Source organism: Moschus berezovskii, chromosome X, assembly GCF_049115385.1.
Source record: "Moschus berezovskii isolate FMDL1 chromosome X, NW_MosBer_1.0, whole genome shotgun sequence".
Classification (NCBI taxonomy): Eukaryota; Metazoa; Chordata; class Mammalia; order Artiodactyla; family Moschidae; genus Moschus; species Moschus berezovskii.
Genome location: NC_142488.1, coordinates 114,831,366 through 114,850,739, shown reverse-complemented (window position 1 = coordinate 114,850,739; position 19,374 = coordinate 114,831,366). Strand labels below are relative to the sequence as shown.

At 38.7% G+C, this 19,374-nt stretch overlaps 1 protein-coding gene across 1 annotated transcript in view; it reads left to right on the top strand.

Annotated features, from left to right (window-relative positions):
* TENM1 (teneurin transmembrane protein 1) overlaps window positions 1–17,175 on the top strand; it is a 448,997-nt gene extending 431,822 nt beyond the window's left edge. Inside the window, exons 26-29 of the mRNA XM_088834344.1 lie at window positions 4,743–5,130; window positions 5,990–7,210; window positions 7,803–7,945; window positions 10,055–17,175. Of these exons, the coding sequence (XP_088690470.1) occupies window positions 4,743–5,130; window positions 5,990–7,210; window positions 7,803–7,945; window positions 10,055–10,813 (2,511 nt within the window). The 3' untranslated portion in view covers window positions 10,814–17,175. The remainder of the gene's footprint in view (window positions 1–4,742; window positions 5,131–5,989; window positions 7,211–7,802; window positions 7,946–10,054) is intronic.
* The last annotated feature ends 2,199 nt before the right edge of the window (window positions 17,176–19,374 follow it).

Genomic DNA, 19,374 nt, shown 5'->3' with positions numbered 1-19,374 from the left:
TGACACATGAGGTGGCCAAAGTATTGGAGTTTCAGCTTTAGCATCAGTCCTTCCAATGAACACCCAGGATTGATCTCCTTTAGAATGGACTGGTTGGATCTCCTTGCAATCCAAGGGACTCTCAAGAGTCTTCTCCAGCACCACAGTTCAAAAGCATCAATTCTTCGGCGATCAGCTTTCTTCACAGTCCAACTCTCACATCCATACATGACCACGGGAAAAACCATAGCCTTGACTAGATGGACCTTTGTTGGTAAAGTAATGTCTCTGCTTTTTGATATGCTATCTAGGTTGGTAACTTTCCTTCCAAGGAGTAAGCATCTTTTAATTTCATGGCTGCAATCAGCATCTGCAGTGATTTTGGAGCCCAAAAAAATAAAGTCTGACACTGTTTCCACTGTTTCCCCATCTATTTCCCATGAAGTGATGGGACCAGATGCCATGATCTTCGTTTTCTGAATGTTGAGCTTCAAGCCAACCTTTTCACTCTCCTCTTTCACTTTCATCATGAGGCTTTTGAGTTCCTCTTCACTTTCTGCCATAAGGGTGGTGTCATCTGCATATCTGAGGTTATTGATATTTCTCCTGGCAATCTTGATTCCAGCTTGTGCTTCTTCCTGCCCAGCATTCCTCATGATGTACTCTGCATATAAGTTAAATAAGCAAGGTGACAATATACAGCCTTGATGTACTCCTTTTCCTATCTGGAACCAGTCTGGTGTTCCATGTCCAGTTCTAACTGTTGCTTCCTGACCTGCATACAGGTTTCTCAAGAGGCAGGTCAGGTGGTCTGGTATTCCCATCTCTTTCAGAATGTTCCACAGTTTATTGTGATCCACACAGTCAAAGGCTTTGGCATAGTCAATGAAGCAGAAATAGATGTTTTTCTGAAACTCTCTTGCTTTCTCCATGATCCAGTGGATGTTGGCAATTTGATCTCTGGTTCCTCTGCCTTTTCTAAAACCTGCTTGAACATCTGGAATTTCACGGTTCACATTCTGCTGAAACCTGGCTTGGAGGATTTTGAGCATGACTTTACTAGCGTGTGAGATGAGTGCAATTGTGTGGTAGTTTGAGCATTCTTTGGCATTCCCTTTCTTTGGGATTGGAATGAAGACTGACCTTTTCCAGTTCTGTGGCCACTGCTGAGTTTTCCAAATTTGCTGGCATATTGAGTGCAGCACTTTCACAGCATCATCTTTCAGGATTTGAAATAGCTCAATTGGAATTCCATCACCTCCACTAGCTTTGTTCGTAGTGATGCTCTCTAAGGCCCACTTGACTTCACATTCCAAGATGTCTGGCTCCAGGTGAGTGATCACGCCATCATGATTATCTTCGTCGTGAAGCTCTTTTTTGTACGGTTCTTCTGTGTATTCTTGCCACCTCTTCTTAATGTCTTCTGCTTCTGTTAGGTCCATACCATTTCTGTCCTTTATCGAGCCCATCTTTGCATGAAGTGTTCCCTTGGAATCTCTAATTTTCTTGAAGAGATCTCTTGTTTTTCCTATTCTGTTGTTTTCCTCTATTTCTTTGCATTGATCGCTGAGGGAGGCTTTCTTATCTCTCCTTGCTATTCTTTGGAACTCTGCATTCATATGCTTATATCTTTCCTTTTCTCCTTTGCTTTTCGCTTCTCTTCTTTTCACAGCTATTTGTAAGGCCCTAGTCTGCAGCAGCAGTCTGATATATTTATACAAAATTGCCTCTTTGGGGCTGAAATTTTCAAAGGCTGCCTAGAGGGAGAGAATGCAGCCTTTGGCTTGTGCTGCCCCACACTGCCATCTGGTGGTCATTCAAATGCCTTACTTGTTCAAATTTCTGCCATCTCTCATTTCTGAAAGTGTTGGTCACTCAGTCATGTCCGACTCTTTGCGACCCCATGGACTGTAGCCCGCCAGGCTCCTCTGTCCATGGAATTCTCCAGGCAAGAATACTGGAGTGTGTTGCCATGCCCTTCTCCAGGAGATCTTCCCGACCCAGGGAATCAAACCCCAGTCTTCCACATTGCAGGCAGATTCTTTACTGTTTGAGCTACCTGGGAAGCCCATCTCTCATTTCTGCTCCTGTTCAAATGAATATGCAGCCATGGTTTTAGTTTTCTTCTTTACAATGATCTCACAATCATTTCGGTTCTCACAATAAACTTTTTAGAAAATACAAAGTCTCCCACTCTAGTGTTTGGACTAATAAGAAATGACCTTTTATTCTATAGCAGCACTGGGGGTGTTGGATGGACTTACAAGCATTGTTTTTGAACAAACTGATAATAATGCCCACCCAAAGTGACAAAGTAGCCAAGTGAGAGCTAAATGCTATTCTGGCAACACAACGGTTACATTCACGAGATTTCTAATCACGTCATCCACATTCTTGGTCAGCACAGCGTCAGCACCACCTAGGAACAGGGTCAGGCCGTGGTTTACTACAGCACGGAAGATGAAAGCAGGGAAAGAATGCAGTGGTGATGTGCTGTAAATGCTTGGCAAGGCTGGTGCAGCAACTGGAAAAGGCAGGCTGGTACTGGGTAATGTGTGCGTGCCATATGGTGACTGTCCCTGGCCCTCCTCGCAGGTGACAGATGTCATTTGCTCATGGCAAATTGACAGAAGAGAGTGGAAAGGAGCTGAGAAATCTGGCTTTCAGCAGAGAGGTAATGCAGAGGCATTGCCTACCAGTTTCACCCCAGGTTCTGTTGAGTTCTGCCTTGGTCAAGGACGGGGTGGTCCCTTCATGTCCTCGTGCCCAGGCAGGACTTCCACATCTCCCACCTTCTGTTCAGCAGGATTTCTGGGATTGCAGAGTATCCACAGTGATAAGGTGACAGGGTTTCCACACACGGCTCTGTATCCCTAAGCAGAGTACCTGGTGGGAGAGTGAGAAAGGATAAGCCAATGAGCAAATAAGTGCTGACTTTGACTTCACAGTATTGACATGTGATTTGAAATCAGTTCTCAGAAGAGCGGGGAGGACGTGCAGTTTCAAGAAGCATGTTCAATATTAGAATATCATTTCATATTTAGAAGATTTAAATGTACATTATATATGCTTCTGTAATTCATAAATATTTATGTAATTTATATTTACAAGATGAAATGGTACCTATTGTTTTTATAACAGAAACTTCAGAAAATAAAGCTCAACTAAATCTTTTTGCTTGATAAGCCAATTCTCTAGAAAGGAAGGGTAAAATCTCCCTTGGGGAGATATATCAGAATTTCCAGGGGTGAGCAATTTTTATTGAAAGATGAGATTTAAATGCTTTTCAATTAAAAATAGGGTTTGAGTTCTCCTTCAAACAGTGTTCCTTTTATGACTATATTTAAAATTAAAAATTAAAATAAATAAATTTATGTTAAAAAAATAAAATAAAAATGCAAAAAAATTTTTTTAATTAAAATAAGAAAACCGATATCAATGAAACACCTGTTACATGCACGGCATTATACCTCAACAAATAACTTTCTGAAATACAGATCAGTTCAGAAGAGAGGGCTTGCATAACCAGAGAATTCTCCACTTTTAATGGCATGTTTCCCTAATATCATTTAAAACATGAATTGTAAAGCTATGCAGTAGTCCCTCCTTGCCCACAGGGGATACATTCCAAGACCCCTCCATGGATGCCTGAAAGTGGGAATAGTACAGAAGCCTATATATACTATGTTATTTCCTAAACTATCAGGCAGATAGCATACATAGCATGGATATACTGAACAAAGAGATGATTAACGTCCTGGGAAGGACAGCACGAGATTTCATCATACTATTCAGTACAGCATGCATTTTAAAGCTTAGGAACTGTTTATTTCTGGAATTTTCCATTGAATATTTTTAGACAGCAGTTGACTGTGGGTGACTCAGAAAGCAAAACTGCCGCTAAGGGGGGATTACTGTAATGATAATATTTTATATACTACTTTTCAGAAAGACATCTGCTATATGAACTCAATAAGTAATTTTTGGTGACTAATACTTAACATATGGCATGCCCTGCCCTCCGTGTCCCTCCCTCCAATTCATCTCCACATTGAAGCAATAGTAACCTTTCTGAAATACCAACTGGATTGTTTTTTCCAGTGGCACAAGTGTCCTCTCCTTCCATCTGCTTTCAGTGGTTTCCTTGTTGTCAACAGGTAAAAGTCCAAACTCCTTAGCATTGCTTAGAAAGCTCAGTGTGATCTAAACCCAGCCTACCTCATCGCTTGCCATTTACCCATCCCTTCCAAAATATTCATGCTCTGGCCATGCCAAATGCCCAATGTTCTTTGAAAAAACCATGTTCTCTTTCTTATCTAGCTACTCACAATGTTCTACTCTGTGTCAGGAGTACTCTCCCCATCCAGCCCACCCACCTCCCTGCCTTCATCTGGCCAAGCCCTCATCACCCTTTAGGTCTCAACTGTAAATGTCACAGTCTCCAGGACTCCTTTCTTGACCTCTTAAGTCTAGGTTGCTGCTCTTCCTCCACCTCCCATAAGCACCCTTGAATTTCCTCTGTCACAACACATTTCATACTATATTGTAGTTGTTTGGTTATTTGTCTTTCTCCTCCATTAATCTGTACATTCCATGAGGACAGACATATTATTGCCACTACTGTATACACTAGGGTCCACCACAGTGCCCGGCACACAGTAAGTGCTCGATAACCTTGTACTGAAAGGATGAATGGGTATTTTCTTTAATCTCGTCAACTATAGTGGTACTATTATGCTTGTCGTGCCTTTGTCTCGTTTCAGTCTGTGATGCTTCTCTTACATAGCCAGCGGCGTTATATCTTTGAATACGACCAATCGGATTGTCTGCTCTCAGTCACCATGCCTAGTATGGTGCGCCACAGCTTACAGACCATGCTTTCGGTGGGCTACTACCGGAACATCTACACCCCACCAGACAGTAGCACTTCTTTTATCCAAGACTACAGTCGAGATGGCCGACTACTGCAAACCCTGCATCTGGGGACAGGGCGCAGAGTTTTGTACAAGTACACCAAGCAAGCAAGGCTGTCCGAGATTCTCTATGATACCACCCAGGTCACATTAACATATGAAGAGTCTTCTGGAGTGATTAAGACAATACATCTGATGCACGATGGCTTCATTTGCACAATCAGATACAGGCAAACAGGTTTGTGGTGAAAGGGTGGTGATGTATACAAGCACAGTGGTCTTAGGAAATTTTTGCTGGCCACAGTCTGAGATAGAGGCATTAACTTACAGACATGTAATACAACCAAATTTGAGTTATCAAATTATCTTCCACTGAAAATGAAAAATATATGATAGATGGTGTGAGAGCCAATTCCTTAAAAAATACAGTGCATTTCTCTTTCAGCCCTCAAGAAATTTGAACTCTAAGTACCTAGTCTAACTGGGTACCCGTCCCTACTCACCACTAAATCGTTCCAAAGATGCAAACTCTCACTCAAAGTCCCAAAGATATGAGTATCACTGAAACTAGTTCAAGCCTTGTGTAACATCTATAAGCCTCAGCTGATGGCAACATGTCTTCAAAAGTCACCATTTTTTATATTTCATCCTGTGGGTTTATAAAATACCAAAATCCAGTTACTTGAATACTTAGTCAAAACCTGACCTTCTGACCTTGTAGCACGGGTTAAATGAACTGAAAGTATTTTTGTCAGTAATTATAAAAAGAGAGCATGTTTATAATAGCAGTTTCATCACTTCAACTACTGGTTGGGTAGTTGAGAATGGGTTATTACTTCTGAAGTTCCTATAATTAAATTATTCTATAACTATAATATGCAGTGTTTTAAATTTTTTTTCATATTTGGTGACCACAGTGATGAAAATATGTATCTATGAGATGAGATGTCTAGGCATTAGATATCAAGCATCAATCTCTAATATTTCATTTTGACTGTAAAAACATCAGTACTAAAGAAAAGAACACTAGAATTTTCTGATTGTTCGATATTGAACCTCTCGCATTGTTCTCATGATTTTTATTTTGACCCCTTCAGGACCTCTTATTGGGCGCCAGATTTTCAGATTCAGCGAAGAAGGCCTTGTGAATGCTCGCTTTGACTATAGCTACAACAACTTCCGTGTCACCAGCATGCAAGCTGTGATCAATGAAACCCCTTTGCCCATAGATCTGTACCGATATGTCGATGTCTCTGGTCGAACAGAGCAGTTTGGAAAATTCAGTGTAATTAATTACGATTTAAATCAAGTCATAACTACTACCGTGATGAAGCACACCAAGATCTTCAGTGCCAATGGACAAGTCATTGAAGTCCAGTATGAAATCCTAAAGGCAATTGCCTACTGGATGACTATTCAATACGATAATATGGGCCGAATGGTAATATGTGATATCAGAGTAGGAGTAGATGCCAATATAACAAGATACTTCTATGAATATGATGCTGATGGGCAACTTCAAACTGTTTCTGTAAACGATAAAACCCAGTGGCGTTATAGTTATGATCTGAATGGGAACATCAACCTCTTAAGCCATGGGAATAGTGCTCGTCTTACTCCTCTCCGATATGACCTCCGAGATCGCATCACCAGACTTGGAGAAATTCAGTACAAGATGGATGAAGATGGCTTTCTGAGACAGAGGGGAAATGACGTATTTGAATATAATTCTAATGGTCTGCTGCAGAAAGCCTACAATAAGGCTTCTGGCTGGACTGTGCAGTATTACTATGATGGGCTTGGGCGACGTGTGGCCAGTAAGTCCAGCCATGGACAGCACCTCCAGTTCTTTTATGCAGACCTTGCCAACCCCATAAGAGTTACTCATTTGTACAACCACACCAGCTCAGAGATTACATCCCTGTATTATGATCTCCAAGGTCACCTTATTGCCATGGAGCTAAGCAGTGGTGAAGAATATTACGTAGCCTGTGATAATACAGGCACCCCACTAGCTGTGTTCAGCAGTCGGGGTCAGGTGATCAAAGAGATACTGTACACGCCTTATGGAGATATCTATCATGACACTTATCCTGACTTTCAGGTCATCATTGGTTTTCATGGAGGACTCTATGATTTCCTTACTAAACTAGTGCACCTGGGGCAAAGGGATTATGATGTTGTCGCTGGTCGATGGACGACACCTAATCATCACATATGGAAACAGTTGAACCTCCTTCCTAAACCATTCAACCTCTACTCCTTTGAAAATAACTACCCTGTTGGCAAAATTCAAGATGTGGCCAAGTATACCACAGGTATTTAAATGGCGTAATGCTTTATGCTAAAGTAAAGAGAAAACGCTTCATGGTGTTTATCACATAATCTCAATGCCTTTGTAAAGATGCTTCCTCTTCCTGCCAGCTAGCACACAAGTTATTGTGCAGTCAATCTCTTCCTTAGTCTTCTAGAGTGACAGAACTGTACACATTGGCGTAAAACATGATACTTTTGCATCCTAGTACATTTTCTTCTTTCCTTTTAAGCTTTCTGTTCATAGTTTTCACTCTTAAAAGCTTCTACAAATAATTTCACAGAAGAAAAATCAGGATTCTGTTGCATCAAATAAATCTAATACCAGAGTCTATGTGGCCTTAATACCACTACCACACTAAGAATTTCCACACAGTAAACTGAGCCAATCTCTATGATTATCCATGAATCAAAAGGTTTCTCCAGAGAAAGGATCAGATGTTTTAGAGTGAGTGACATAAAGGGGAGCTTATCCCTAACTTACCATTGGCTAAACATATCAAAGGCAGGAAAGGCATCTTTCAAGCTTTCCACAAAAGTTGTAAAGTATGGGCTTTAAAATGTTTTTTTTTTCCTTTTAAATTTTGTGTCTCACAGATATTGGAAGTTGGTTGGAGCTATTTGGTTTCCAATTACACAATGTACTACCTGGATTTCCCAAACCAGAATTAGAAAATTTGGATTTAACTTATGAGCTTCTACAGCTTCAGACAAAAACTCAAGAGTGGGATCCTGGAAAGGTTAGTAAATGTTTTACCATCCTTATTTAGCTGAAAAAACAGAAAGGCATCCAACACCATGAAATAGTATTAACATATATGTGCTTACTTCTGTTTGAGTCTTCTTGACTATCCACTTAAATGTCCGTGATTAATGAGGATGTAGGATAAAAGCTTTCCTTCCATGAGGAAAAGATCAGAGAATTGGAGCTTTGGGAAAAGAAAAGACTAACGTGTGACTTGATGACTGCTGCAGTAGACTGACAAGAGGAAAGTGGAACTGAACTTTCATGATTCTAAAATGGGTAGTTATGGATTCTATATAGAGAAAATTATTCTCTGAGAGACATAAAACATCAGATCTCCAATTGAAAAATAAATCAGAGCATAGTGCATTAGAAGCATGGGAATAACAAATTATTCTGATATATGGGACTTACCTGGTGATCCAGTGGTTAAGACTCAGATCTTGCATTTCAGGAGGCACAGGTTCACTTCCTGGTCAGAGAACTAGGATCCAGCATGCCGCACAGTGCAGTCAAAAAAATTATTCTAATAAAGAAAAAGTATGTAAGAGCAATGAAGCAAAATAATAAATATTAGAAACTCTTTGGAAAAATAGGATACCAAAACATTCAAAGTTCAGCAGGAAATTCCATCACTTAATGAGATACAAAGTGAAAGTAAGAAGGAACTTTTTCTTTAAGATGAAAGAAAGAGGAATATCTGTGTCTGCAAATATATATATATATATATATATATATATGGCTTTAACAAAATAAAACTGAAATTTGGATGGGAGGGCTTGAAATTCAAGCATAAAAAATTATAAGTGAAAGGCAATTCTAAGTAGGTACTAAGTAGGTACTAGAATACATATAACATGTAAATGCTTTTTGTAATCAAAAGTCCTGCAAAAAGTACAGCAAAATTTTGGAAATTTCTGATGCTTTTAAATGGATACCTGGAGGTTCATTATTCTCTTGTTATTTCTTAATATGTTTGAAATCTGCCGTAGTAAAAAGAGTTTTTTTAGTTTTTTTATGTTTATTTTTGGCCACTCTGGGTCTTTGTTGTTGCTCAAAGTCTTTCTCTAGTTGCAGCGAGCAGAGGCTACTCTTCATTTGAGTTACATAGACTTCGCATTGCAGTGCCTTCTCTTGCTGTGAAGCACAGACACTAGAGCGCGTGGGACCGGGGATCAAACCTGTGTCCCCTGCATTGGCAGGTGGATTCTTAAGGACTGGACCACCAGAAAAATCCCAAAAGTGTTTTGTTTTTGTTTAATCCACATTAAAAGACCCATGAACTTGCTGATTTGCCCTTGTTATTTATAAGATTGTGAGCTACTTGAAAGTAAAAATTATGCCTTATACCATCTCTTTATACCTCACTGTGGCTAATGTATTACTCTACATTCAGTAATAACAGCTAGTCAGTGTCTGTTGAATTGGAAAAAATGAAGTGTCTTTGTTTGGGGGGAGCTTCCCAGGTGGCACTTGTGGTAAAGAACCCACCTGCCAATGCAGGGAGGTGTAAGAGACATGGGTTTGATCAATAGGTTGGGAAGATCCCCTGGAGGAGGGCATGGTGACCCACTCCAGTATTCTTGACTGAAGAATCCCATGGACAGAGGAGCTACAGGCTACAGTCTATAGAGTCACAAAGGGTCAGACATGACTGAAACGACTCAGCATGCACACAGACTCACTTAAGAGCCTTCTAGCTCTTGGATTCTATGGTATCAAATTTGAACATATTTGCTTATGCTTAACCACTCCAGTGTTCTTGCCTGGAGAATCCCAGGGATGGGGAGCCTGGTGGGCTTCCGTCTATGGTGTCACACAGAGTCTGACACGACTGAAGCGACTTAGCAGCAGCAGCAGTAGCAACCCTTAACTCACCAAGATATCAAGAAATATATGCCAGGTAATCAAATCACCTGTTAGTCTTTTCCTTTCTAAAACTCGGGTGAAGAGATTCCAAATTAGGCTTGTTTTTAAATCACAAACCAGCAAATTAAGGAGAGGAGGAAGCAACCTGGCAAACCTTTGCTTTCTACGATCACCAAGCATATGACAGGTGTAAAATCCTCTGCTACACTTGCTCTGTGCCTTTCTTCTTTCCTAGACCATCCTGGGTATTCAATGTGAGCTCCAGAAACAGCTCAGGAATTTCATTTCCTTGGACCAACTTCCTATGACTCCACGATATGGTGATGGACGGTGCCTTGAAGGAGGGAAGCAACCAAGGTTTGCTGCTGTCCCTTCTGTTTTCGGCAAAGGTATAAAATTTGCCATCAAGGATGGCATCGTAACAGCTGATATTATAGGAGTAGCCAATGAAGATAGCAGGCGGCTAGCTGCCATTCTCAACAATGCTCATTACCTGGAAAACCTACATTTTACCATAGAAGGGAGGGACACACACTACTTCATTAAGCTCGGGTCTCTGGAGGAAGACCTGGTGCTCATTGGTAACACTGGGGGGAGGCGCATTCTGGAGAACGGTGTCAATGTCACCGTGTCCCAGATGACTTCCGTGTTGAATGGGAGGACTAGACGGTTTGCAGATATCCAGCTCCAGCATGGGGCTCTGTGCTTCAACATCCGGTATGGGACGACTGTCGAAGAGGAGAAGAACCACGTGTTGGAGATTGCCAGACAGCGCGCCGTGGTCCAGGCCTGGACTAAGGAACAAAGAAGGCTGCAAGAAGGGGAAGAGGGGATCCGGGCATGGACAGAGGGGGAGAAACAGCAGCTGCTGAGTACTGGGAGAGTGCAAGGCTATGATGGGTATTTTGTTTTGTCTGTCGAGCAGTATTTAGAACTTTCTGACAGTGCCAATAATATTCACTTTATGAGACAGAGCGAAATAGGCAGGAGGTAACAAAAAAAATTCTGCCTTTGCGTCACCAAAGACTGCCTGTTTTTAAAACATACAATGGTTTATTGTATCGGTTTTCTAGATCAGAACTCTGTATATGTAAATATGGAGGAAAAACCTATCCAACTGCCTTTCAATGTGACAGAAGATGGTATTTTAATATTGTTTGTTTAAACTCTTTAAGAAATGATAGATTTTTAGTTCTTGTGTGGCAGTATTCAAAATAACACAAGTAGAACTCAAGCAACTAAAAAAAAAATGTTTTCAGCAAGCACCACTTTCAATTTGTTGAGCCATGCATATGTTCAAATATAAAGCAAGAACCTGAGGTTCTCTGTTGTGACACAAGGTTACATACTCAGCTGTTGGCAGAACTTGCGGGCTGTTTGAAAGGTGGTGCAATAGGATCTGAGCCGTGTGTTTCGAAAGACTACCGGCTCTTTCACGTGTTCCAGATCTGTTACAGGAAACTTCGAAAGAAGTGTAAAATGCCCTCGGCCACCATCTCCTAGAATCAGGACCCATTTATCCTTCCTCCCTGATGATTCCTCCTTGCTTGTTGAAATAAATGCCATGTTGTTGTGCTGTGTTTTGGCGTGTGGTGGCTGGGTTCCGTCTACCACACTTCCCTGTGGGTGTGGTCACCAAACCCAATTGCCACTATCTGCTCGTGTATACATGATACCAAGGCAGCTGGCCAATGAAACTCCTCCCACCCAACCTGTTTTGACTACATTTTGTACTCAGTTGTCCAGCTGTATTGGTGTCATGTAAACATAGCTTTTATTAACCCGGGTAGGAATTTCTCATTTATATATAGAGTGTGTTTTGGTCATAGTTTCACATTTGTGATTCAGTATTTATACACTAATCCAATGGTTTTGTGCACATGAAAGGTAATTTACTACAAAGTGTGATTCTGATACAAAAAAAAAAAAAGGCTTTCACAGACATCCACGCCTGTGATGCTGATACATTACACTCACTACTACTGCAGAAATTCATAAAAGCCAAAACCTCAACAAAAAAATAGACGTAATACTAAGGTGAAAGGAAAGTACCAACGGGAAGACCAAACTAAACATCAAGGAAGTTGCTGCCACGTTGTTTCACCCCACTTAGATTTATCTTTCAAATGTGCAATTCTGTATTGAACATCTCCCAGCCATAGTCAGGAAATTTAATTGAGCCCTTTCCAACCTAACACATTTCAACTAACTATAGAGAGGCAGACTATTTTTTACTAAGATAATTTATATGGATAGTTATTTTAGTTCTCTGTCTTTGCCCATTTATTTTTTAATAGTCATCTCTCCTGCCTAGGAAAATAGCTATTTTCCAGGAAGGGTTATTTTGTTCTGCGATCATTTAAAATTTAGAGAAAAAGATCAGGATTAGTGTTAATATGAGCTGCAGTTTCTCAATCTGTATGAATCCTGTCATCCAAGAAGCCCCTTGGTGAACTGGGAGATTTGTGCCCAGTGACAGAGTTTGTAAGCTGCTGTGCAATTGTGAGTTACCACAAATGAAAATACAGGACAGCACAATGTGGCCTGTGGAGAATTCCCCTGAGCCAGCTTCAGCACTTTTCATCACCGAGTCTGGACATTTGCTGTGTCTGAAGGCGAATTTGTGATAGAATATCGCAGTTTGGATTCTTGCCAGCCACTACCTAAATGCAGTGTGGGGTCATTGCCTTGCTTTGTGATGACAGTCTTTTTGGAAAATATGCAAAGTCAGAATCCAGGCTCACATTAAGGTTTTTAAAGAGTCTGACTCCTAACTACACAAAGTAGAGTGAGAGAAAGGCAAGGACCCATAGACAGCAGGGGAGGGTGTATCCAAACATTTCATTTTCAGAACCTTCAGGTTGGGATTACCACATTCTTACACACATATTCTGAGAGAGAGACAGAGAGAATTCATGATGAACTCATCTCTCTTTTTAATTGGAAGTACACCAGCTCAAGAGATTACTAATCCAGACTACAACCATATTATTGGGGGTTTTTTTCCCCTGAATCAGGCCTGTGTTAATGGTAGAGTATTTATCAGGACAGGATTCTAAAATTACTCACAAACTTGTTGAAAATTTGAATACCTCCACACCAGCCTAAAAATGGACCTTAAGTTCCTAGAACCTCTGATGTTCTTTTAAATCAATGGAAAAATGATTTATGAACTGTATATAGAGAGTACATTCATAAATGTGATGATGTATTTTATCACTAATCCAGGATGTCAATATTAGAGTCTATTTTGCTTATATTGTAAGCGATTATACTTTTTTGCAATTCACTGATGAGGTATAATTTTCAAACTGCTTTAAATATCCATTAGAAACAAGTATTTGAAGCTTTTACTTAATAGTAATTACCTTGAACTGTGCATTTCTAGTTTGTAATATATATTTAGTTTGTGCCTTTGGTTTCTTAAAGTTATATCTGTATTATATTCAGGAAATGCACTTTTTATCACTTACAGCTGTGGTTCTAATACTGCCTTGAACTATTACTGTTCTCTTTACCACTTCCAAAGTTTTTTGGAGGAAAGAGGAAAAAACCCAAAAGGTTAGCACAATAATGAGTAGTAAATCTAAGAGAAATATTTGGCATTTCTTAATAAGAACGTGGAGATATTGAATAGTCACTTCCTGTTCATCTAAATACAAAGAATGCCTTTATTGACTTGTAGTCCTGAAGTTTAATGAAAGAAGAATTCGTTTGCATTTCCTGATGAAAGTAAAAGCATTTTAAAGAGAAATACATTAATTTCTCATACCCAGAAGACATGCAGCTGACACTACTACACAGCCACACAGCATTCAAGTCAGCTTGAGTGAGAGCACAGCAGTTGGGCTCTCCTATGAAGACTATTCTGGGCTGGAGGCAGGGAATACTCCGTGATTGTTTCTTTTTCCTAGTTAGGCCCATTTTACTTGTTTGTTTTGTTTTAACTCTTGCACTACAGTCTAGAGATCCAAAAGAGCTGAAAAGTTCATAGTTGAACAGACATTTAGATATATTTATTTTTAGTTGTCATTCTAATCATTACTGATTAGAAGCATGACTCCTGAAGGAAAGGGAAATAAAGCCCAATTCATACTAATTTTTAGTAAAACACTCACCATATAAATATGCTTTATTGGGTTTAATTTTTAACCCAACAAAATAATGTATAAAATAAGTGTGTCCTTTACTGTCAATTTATCTAGAAGATCTATAATATATAGACTATATATATAATATAATATATACAACTTAGCCAAATATATGAAAACTTAACCATGTATAATTTGGAATTCACATGCTATGTAGAGAGGTATACAATTAAACACCGATTTTCATAAGGTTTTTTTTCGTTACTGTTGACACAGTTTCAAGCATCCTATCATGTTGTTTCTACTACTTTTTTCTTCTCTTTCATTTTTTCTGAAAAAAAAATTTTAACCAGACCAGGCCCCACTGTAATATCACCTAAGAGAGTCAGGACAGTTTTTGCATTTATAAAGATATGTTCCTGTAAGGGCAATTGTAATGGAGTTCAGTGGTAATGGAAACAAAAGTACAGTAATCAAGTGTGGAAAGGAACTTTTGGAGAGGCTGAAATGTATTATAGCTTCTGGAAAAACAGAAGGCTACAGATTAGATGCAACATTCTTGTGTTCTTGGAGGAACTCACATACACATAGCTGACCTGAGTAGTACTTCAGATCTCAGACTGCTCTTCCACAGCCTTCTGTAAGGTTCTTTATTCTGCAAAAAAAAAAAAAAACACAAAAAAAAACAAAAAAGCAAAACAACAAAAAAACCAGAAAACAACAAACAACAAAAAATAATTCAACCACAAAATAGTGACTGTTTCAGTGTGTCCTTCATGTGAAAGCTATTAAGGACCAAATATACTACTGTGTATAAGAAGAAATTACTTCCTAAACAGTAACTGAAAATAGTTAGAGTTAAACTTGCTGTGGATTTTGTCTTGGCAGTTGTCATCTTACATTATTTGTCAAAGGAAATGTGTTTGGCAGTTAAAAAAATCTTTCCTTAGATTTAGTGGTGGACTTTAACCTCTTAAATAAATGTTAGTATATCAGATTGTGTCCTTGAAAAATATTTTACTTGTATGATTCATGACAATGTCTAAATCTTTACTATTCTTCTGGCAAAAGCATCAGTAAGAGAGAAGGTGAAAAAGAGAAGTATAGCCTTTACGTCAGAGAAATATTCTTTTTAGCTGCTTACTTTCTCATGAGAAGTAAATATGTTTACAGTGTATGCCGAGATTTTCAGTTTCTATATAACAACAGTTAGAGGTTCTAATCATACTGGAAATTGTGTTATAATGGCCTGAGCCATGTTGCTAGGAAACAATAGGTTCCAGTTTTGTATTCCTGCTCTCACTCCTGTGCTGAAAAGTGACTGGATACTGTACAGGTTCATGTTCTCTGGCTGCAGTTAAATGGTCTTTTGCATTTTGCTCTGGCTTTCAGGTCAGAAGCATGCATTTTTCTACAGAGCATCACAACAACATGCTGTAAATATTTAAAGTTAAACATTATGTGTTGATATTTGAAACAAAAAAGTACTTTGAATATTTCATTTTTAAAAAATAAAATGATAAATGAACACTGTGTCTCATTTTATTCATGCGCCAAACTGCATTATCAAGTCAGTCCGGTCACCTGAGATTTGAAAAGTGGCTCCCTAACACAGAACAATAAAACCACATAATCTTGAAAATATAGGTGTAGAAATCAAAAAGGCACTAATCATAAGAGGACATCTTTTCACTTTTATTTTTCATACATATAGGATCTCCGACACCAATGACCGTTTAATAAAAAAAGAAGAGTAGTTGTTTCAAGTTTAAAAGCCTCTAGGCTAGGACTTATAAAGGTTCTCCCTCCTCCTGATGCCTATCTCGGCAATAGAAAGAAAATTAAGGATTGAAAAACGGGTGGGAGGGAGCTAGAAGAGCAAGGCAACCCAATGCACTGGCAAAGAATTGGATGGGCCAGGGGAGGCGATCAGGAGAGACTAAAAAATAACAACTCTTCTGAGGCCCAAAGTCCTGGGCAGTTACAATGGCCCTTTGGCAATTACTTTTCACAAAAGGATATTTATGAGTGACAATAGGAAAGCTGGCCAACAGATTTTCCAAAATTCATCTTGATAGTAATGGAGTACCTATAATCCAAACAGGCTGTTATTGCACTTTGCTTGAAATCCTGGAATTTACACCACTCTCAAATGCCTTGTGCTTTTTTATTCACCAGTATATAGAGATACCCTGAAAAGATTCACAGAGCAGAAGACAATCCTGATTGTTTCAACCCAACCAATCAACAAAAAAAGCGATGGGGGTGGGGGGAGTGTAGCTGGGATATATTAGTATAACCTGGAGATTGTTTTGTCAACCTACGCATCTCACCCTCAGTTCAAAAAGAAAGAAGAGCTCGTACACTGAGAGAATTATAAAGGGTATAAGGGATTTCTCCATGTTTCCTTCCTAGTCACCCTCACTTTCAGAGATCTTTGAATATCAATGCTATTTAAACATTTAGTAATATTACTATTGTGAATTTATTTAAGTCTAGTATCTCAATAGTCCTATAAGGTGAGCAAGACTTAATTGTTCCTATTTGGCAAATGCGATACTAGCAGCTGACTGACTTACTGTACATCACTGGCATAATCAGTGACAAAGCCGAAAAGCAAATTCAAGTCTCATTTGTTACTTTGATGGGCTCTCTCCAGTCGATCAGGTTTGTTATATTCTTTCCACATAAAAATATTCATTTAAAAAGCAAATGACCTAATGATGAAATTCCAGCCTTTTACTACAAGTTCGGCCAATGAGCCCAAATTACAAAAGTGTCCAAATTGGGCAGTTTAACTTCACCCCGAGTGCAAACTGCAAAATTATGGCACCCCATTTACTGCAAGGGCAAACATAGGCAACAAAGTTGAATTTATAGCCCACTAACAGGAAGACTAGGCATCTTATAACCTGAAATGCTCAAGGGCAAATCTGAGTTTTATTATTAATAGACTTTGGATTCTGAACTCAATAAAGTGAATCAAATAAAACATAAGCTGACATCTAAACATTCTTAACAGATTTTAAAGCTGGTTCTCACATTTTAAATTCTCTATCTATTCTACTACAAATAATATCTTAAATCCAGCCCTCGATTTATACCAGAAGAGTTAATCAGAGTTAATATCCCCTGTAGGCATATTCTCCCTATGTACTACCACAAAGGTTCCCTGCCTGCAACAGCCAAATGGACAATTATCTAAGCTTGTCTTCCTACTGACCTTAAGAACAAATTTCAGAGGAAATGAACAAGTATTTGATAAACTGTCATGTTCCTCGTGGGCTTGCTGACACACATTTTTTCCCCTGAAGAAAGGTGTACATGTAGAAATATATGTGCATTTTTCTGCCTTTACTCAGCATCTTATAGGTATATGTTAGCATGGCAGTATTTTAGATATGGCAAGGATATGACCTTTCTGTAAAGGTGCAAGCTATTATATACTGGGAAATAGCAAGGATGCTCATGCCAGGAAAGAAAAAGTGAAAAAAAAATGATGAATAAAAGGCCAGCAAAAGAAGACAATTGGGTAGGCACATCAACTGGAAAATTTGACAGTAGCAAAATCAGAAAAGCACTTACCTTTTTCAGTGAATTAGTCCACTAAGAGAAGTAAGATGACCTTCATCAATGCTTTATTTAGTATATCAATAGCACCTATCTTTGAATGTTTTTGAAAGGAATATTTTAAGACAAATTAGGAAAATAAAGCTTTCAAATACTTTATTATAATAGGATAAACCATAGATGATTCAAAAATATTTTTTTCAAAAAAGACTCTGGTAAAGGAACATGCAAACAATTCATACTTTTAGGATTATTCCAGAATGAACAAGTTAGGGTAAAAATTAATTGCACCTATTAAAATTTAAACCCAAGCTACAAATATTTAAAAAGTACTTAAACATATGCATTTTATATTGAAAGTCAGCTTTCTGAATTCCTTTACAAATTAAAGTGATGCTTTTACTTCTAGAAATGGTAACTGGCATACAAATACATCATTGTGGCCATATTCCACCTTTGCAATCCCATAGCATCCAGGTTAAATGCTCAGAAAGCAGATCTTGCCAACAGAGAGAGTAGCTTTGTGTCTCAGCAGGTCACTAATTATTAAACAAGCTCACCACTTCACATGAAGAACACAGAATTCCAAGTCATTAGTTTACATAGAAACTAAGCTTTTTCCTATGGACTGTAGGCTGAAATATTTGGATTAATGCACTCTGCCTTTAAAGACAGCTCTACCTAAGGAACCCTCATACACTGTTGGTGAGAATGCAAATTGGTGGAGTCCCTATGAAAAACAATATGGAGTTTTCTAAAAACAAAAAAAAAAACTAAAATTAGAGCTACCACATGATCCAGCAATTCCACTTTGGGGTATATATCCAAATAAAAACAAAAACACTAATTTGAGGGATATGTGCACCCCAATGTTCAGAGCAGCATTATTTATAATTGCCAAGCTATGGAAGCAACCTGTCCATCCACAGATTAATGGATAAAGAAGATGTAGTATATATACAATGGAATACTACTCGGGCATATAAGAGAAGGAAACGTTATTATTTGCAGCAACATGGGTAGACTTAAAGGGTATTATGCTAAGTGCAACAAGTCAGAGAAAGACAAATACTATATGGGATCACATAGGTAGAATCTAAAAAATACAACAAATTAGTGAATTTAAAAATAAAAAAAGCAAACACAGATATAGAAAACAAGGTAGTCATTACCAATGACAAGAGGGAGGGGAAGGGGAAATAAAGGCATAGGGAATTGAGGTACAAACTATTCTGTATAAAATACGCTACAAGGATATATTGTGAAACACAGGGAATATCCAATATTTTATAACTATAAATGGAGTAGAACATTTAGAAAAAAGACAGATCCACCTACACATTGGGACCCTCATTTACCATGTACTTATCAACTTTTATTGTCTTGTGTTTTATTGTTACTTTCTTTATTGTCTTTTATTGACTGTTTTCTTGTCCAACTAGGCAAGGGGCTGCTGACTATGGAGGCCAGGCATTCTCACTTCTCTACGCTGGAACCTATTGTGTTTGCTGAGTGAATGAATTCTCTGAGCCCTGAAGCAACTTGACATATAATCGAATTGCAAGAGTTGTGAAAATATAAATGTGAGAAGAAAATACCAGTATCCATCACTGTGTAAAATCTTGGCTCTCACTTAGGTTGCAATCATTTGGAATTGGTAAAAATTAATGTAACCTGTAAGCTTCTGATGGTCTTGTCTGGCCACCTCATAGGAGACGGCTTGTAACTCAGCTGCTCACAAGCCAGGGCCAATGAGCCACAACTGCTAAAGCTCCCTTTCAAAGTGAGGTTTTACATGCAGTGGCAACTACGGCGGTAGAGGTAAATGAAAAAAAGTAAAGCCCACTTCATCGGATTTGTAATAATTTCAAATCCTATAGCATCAAATATAATA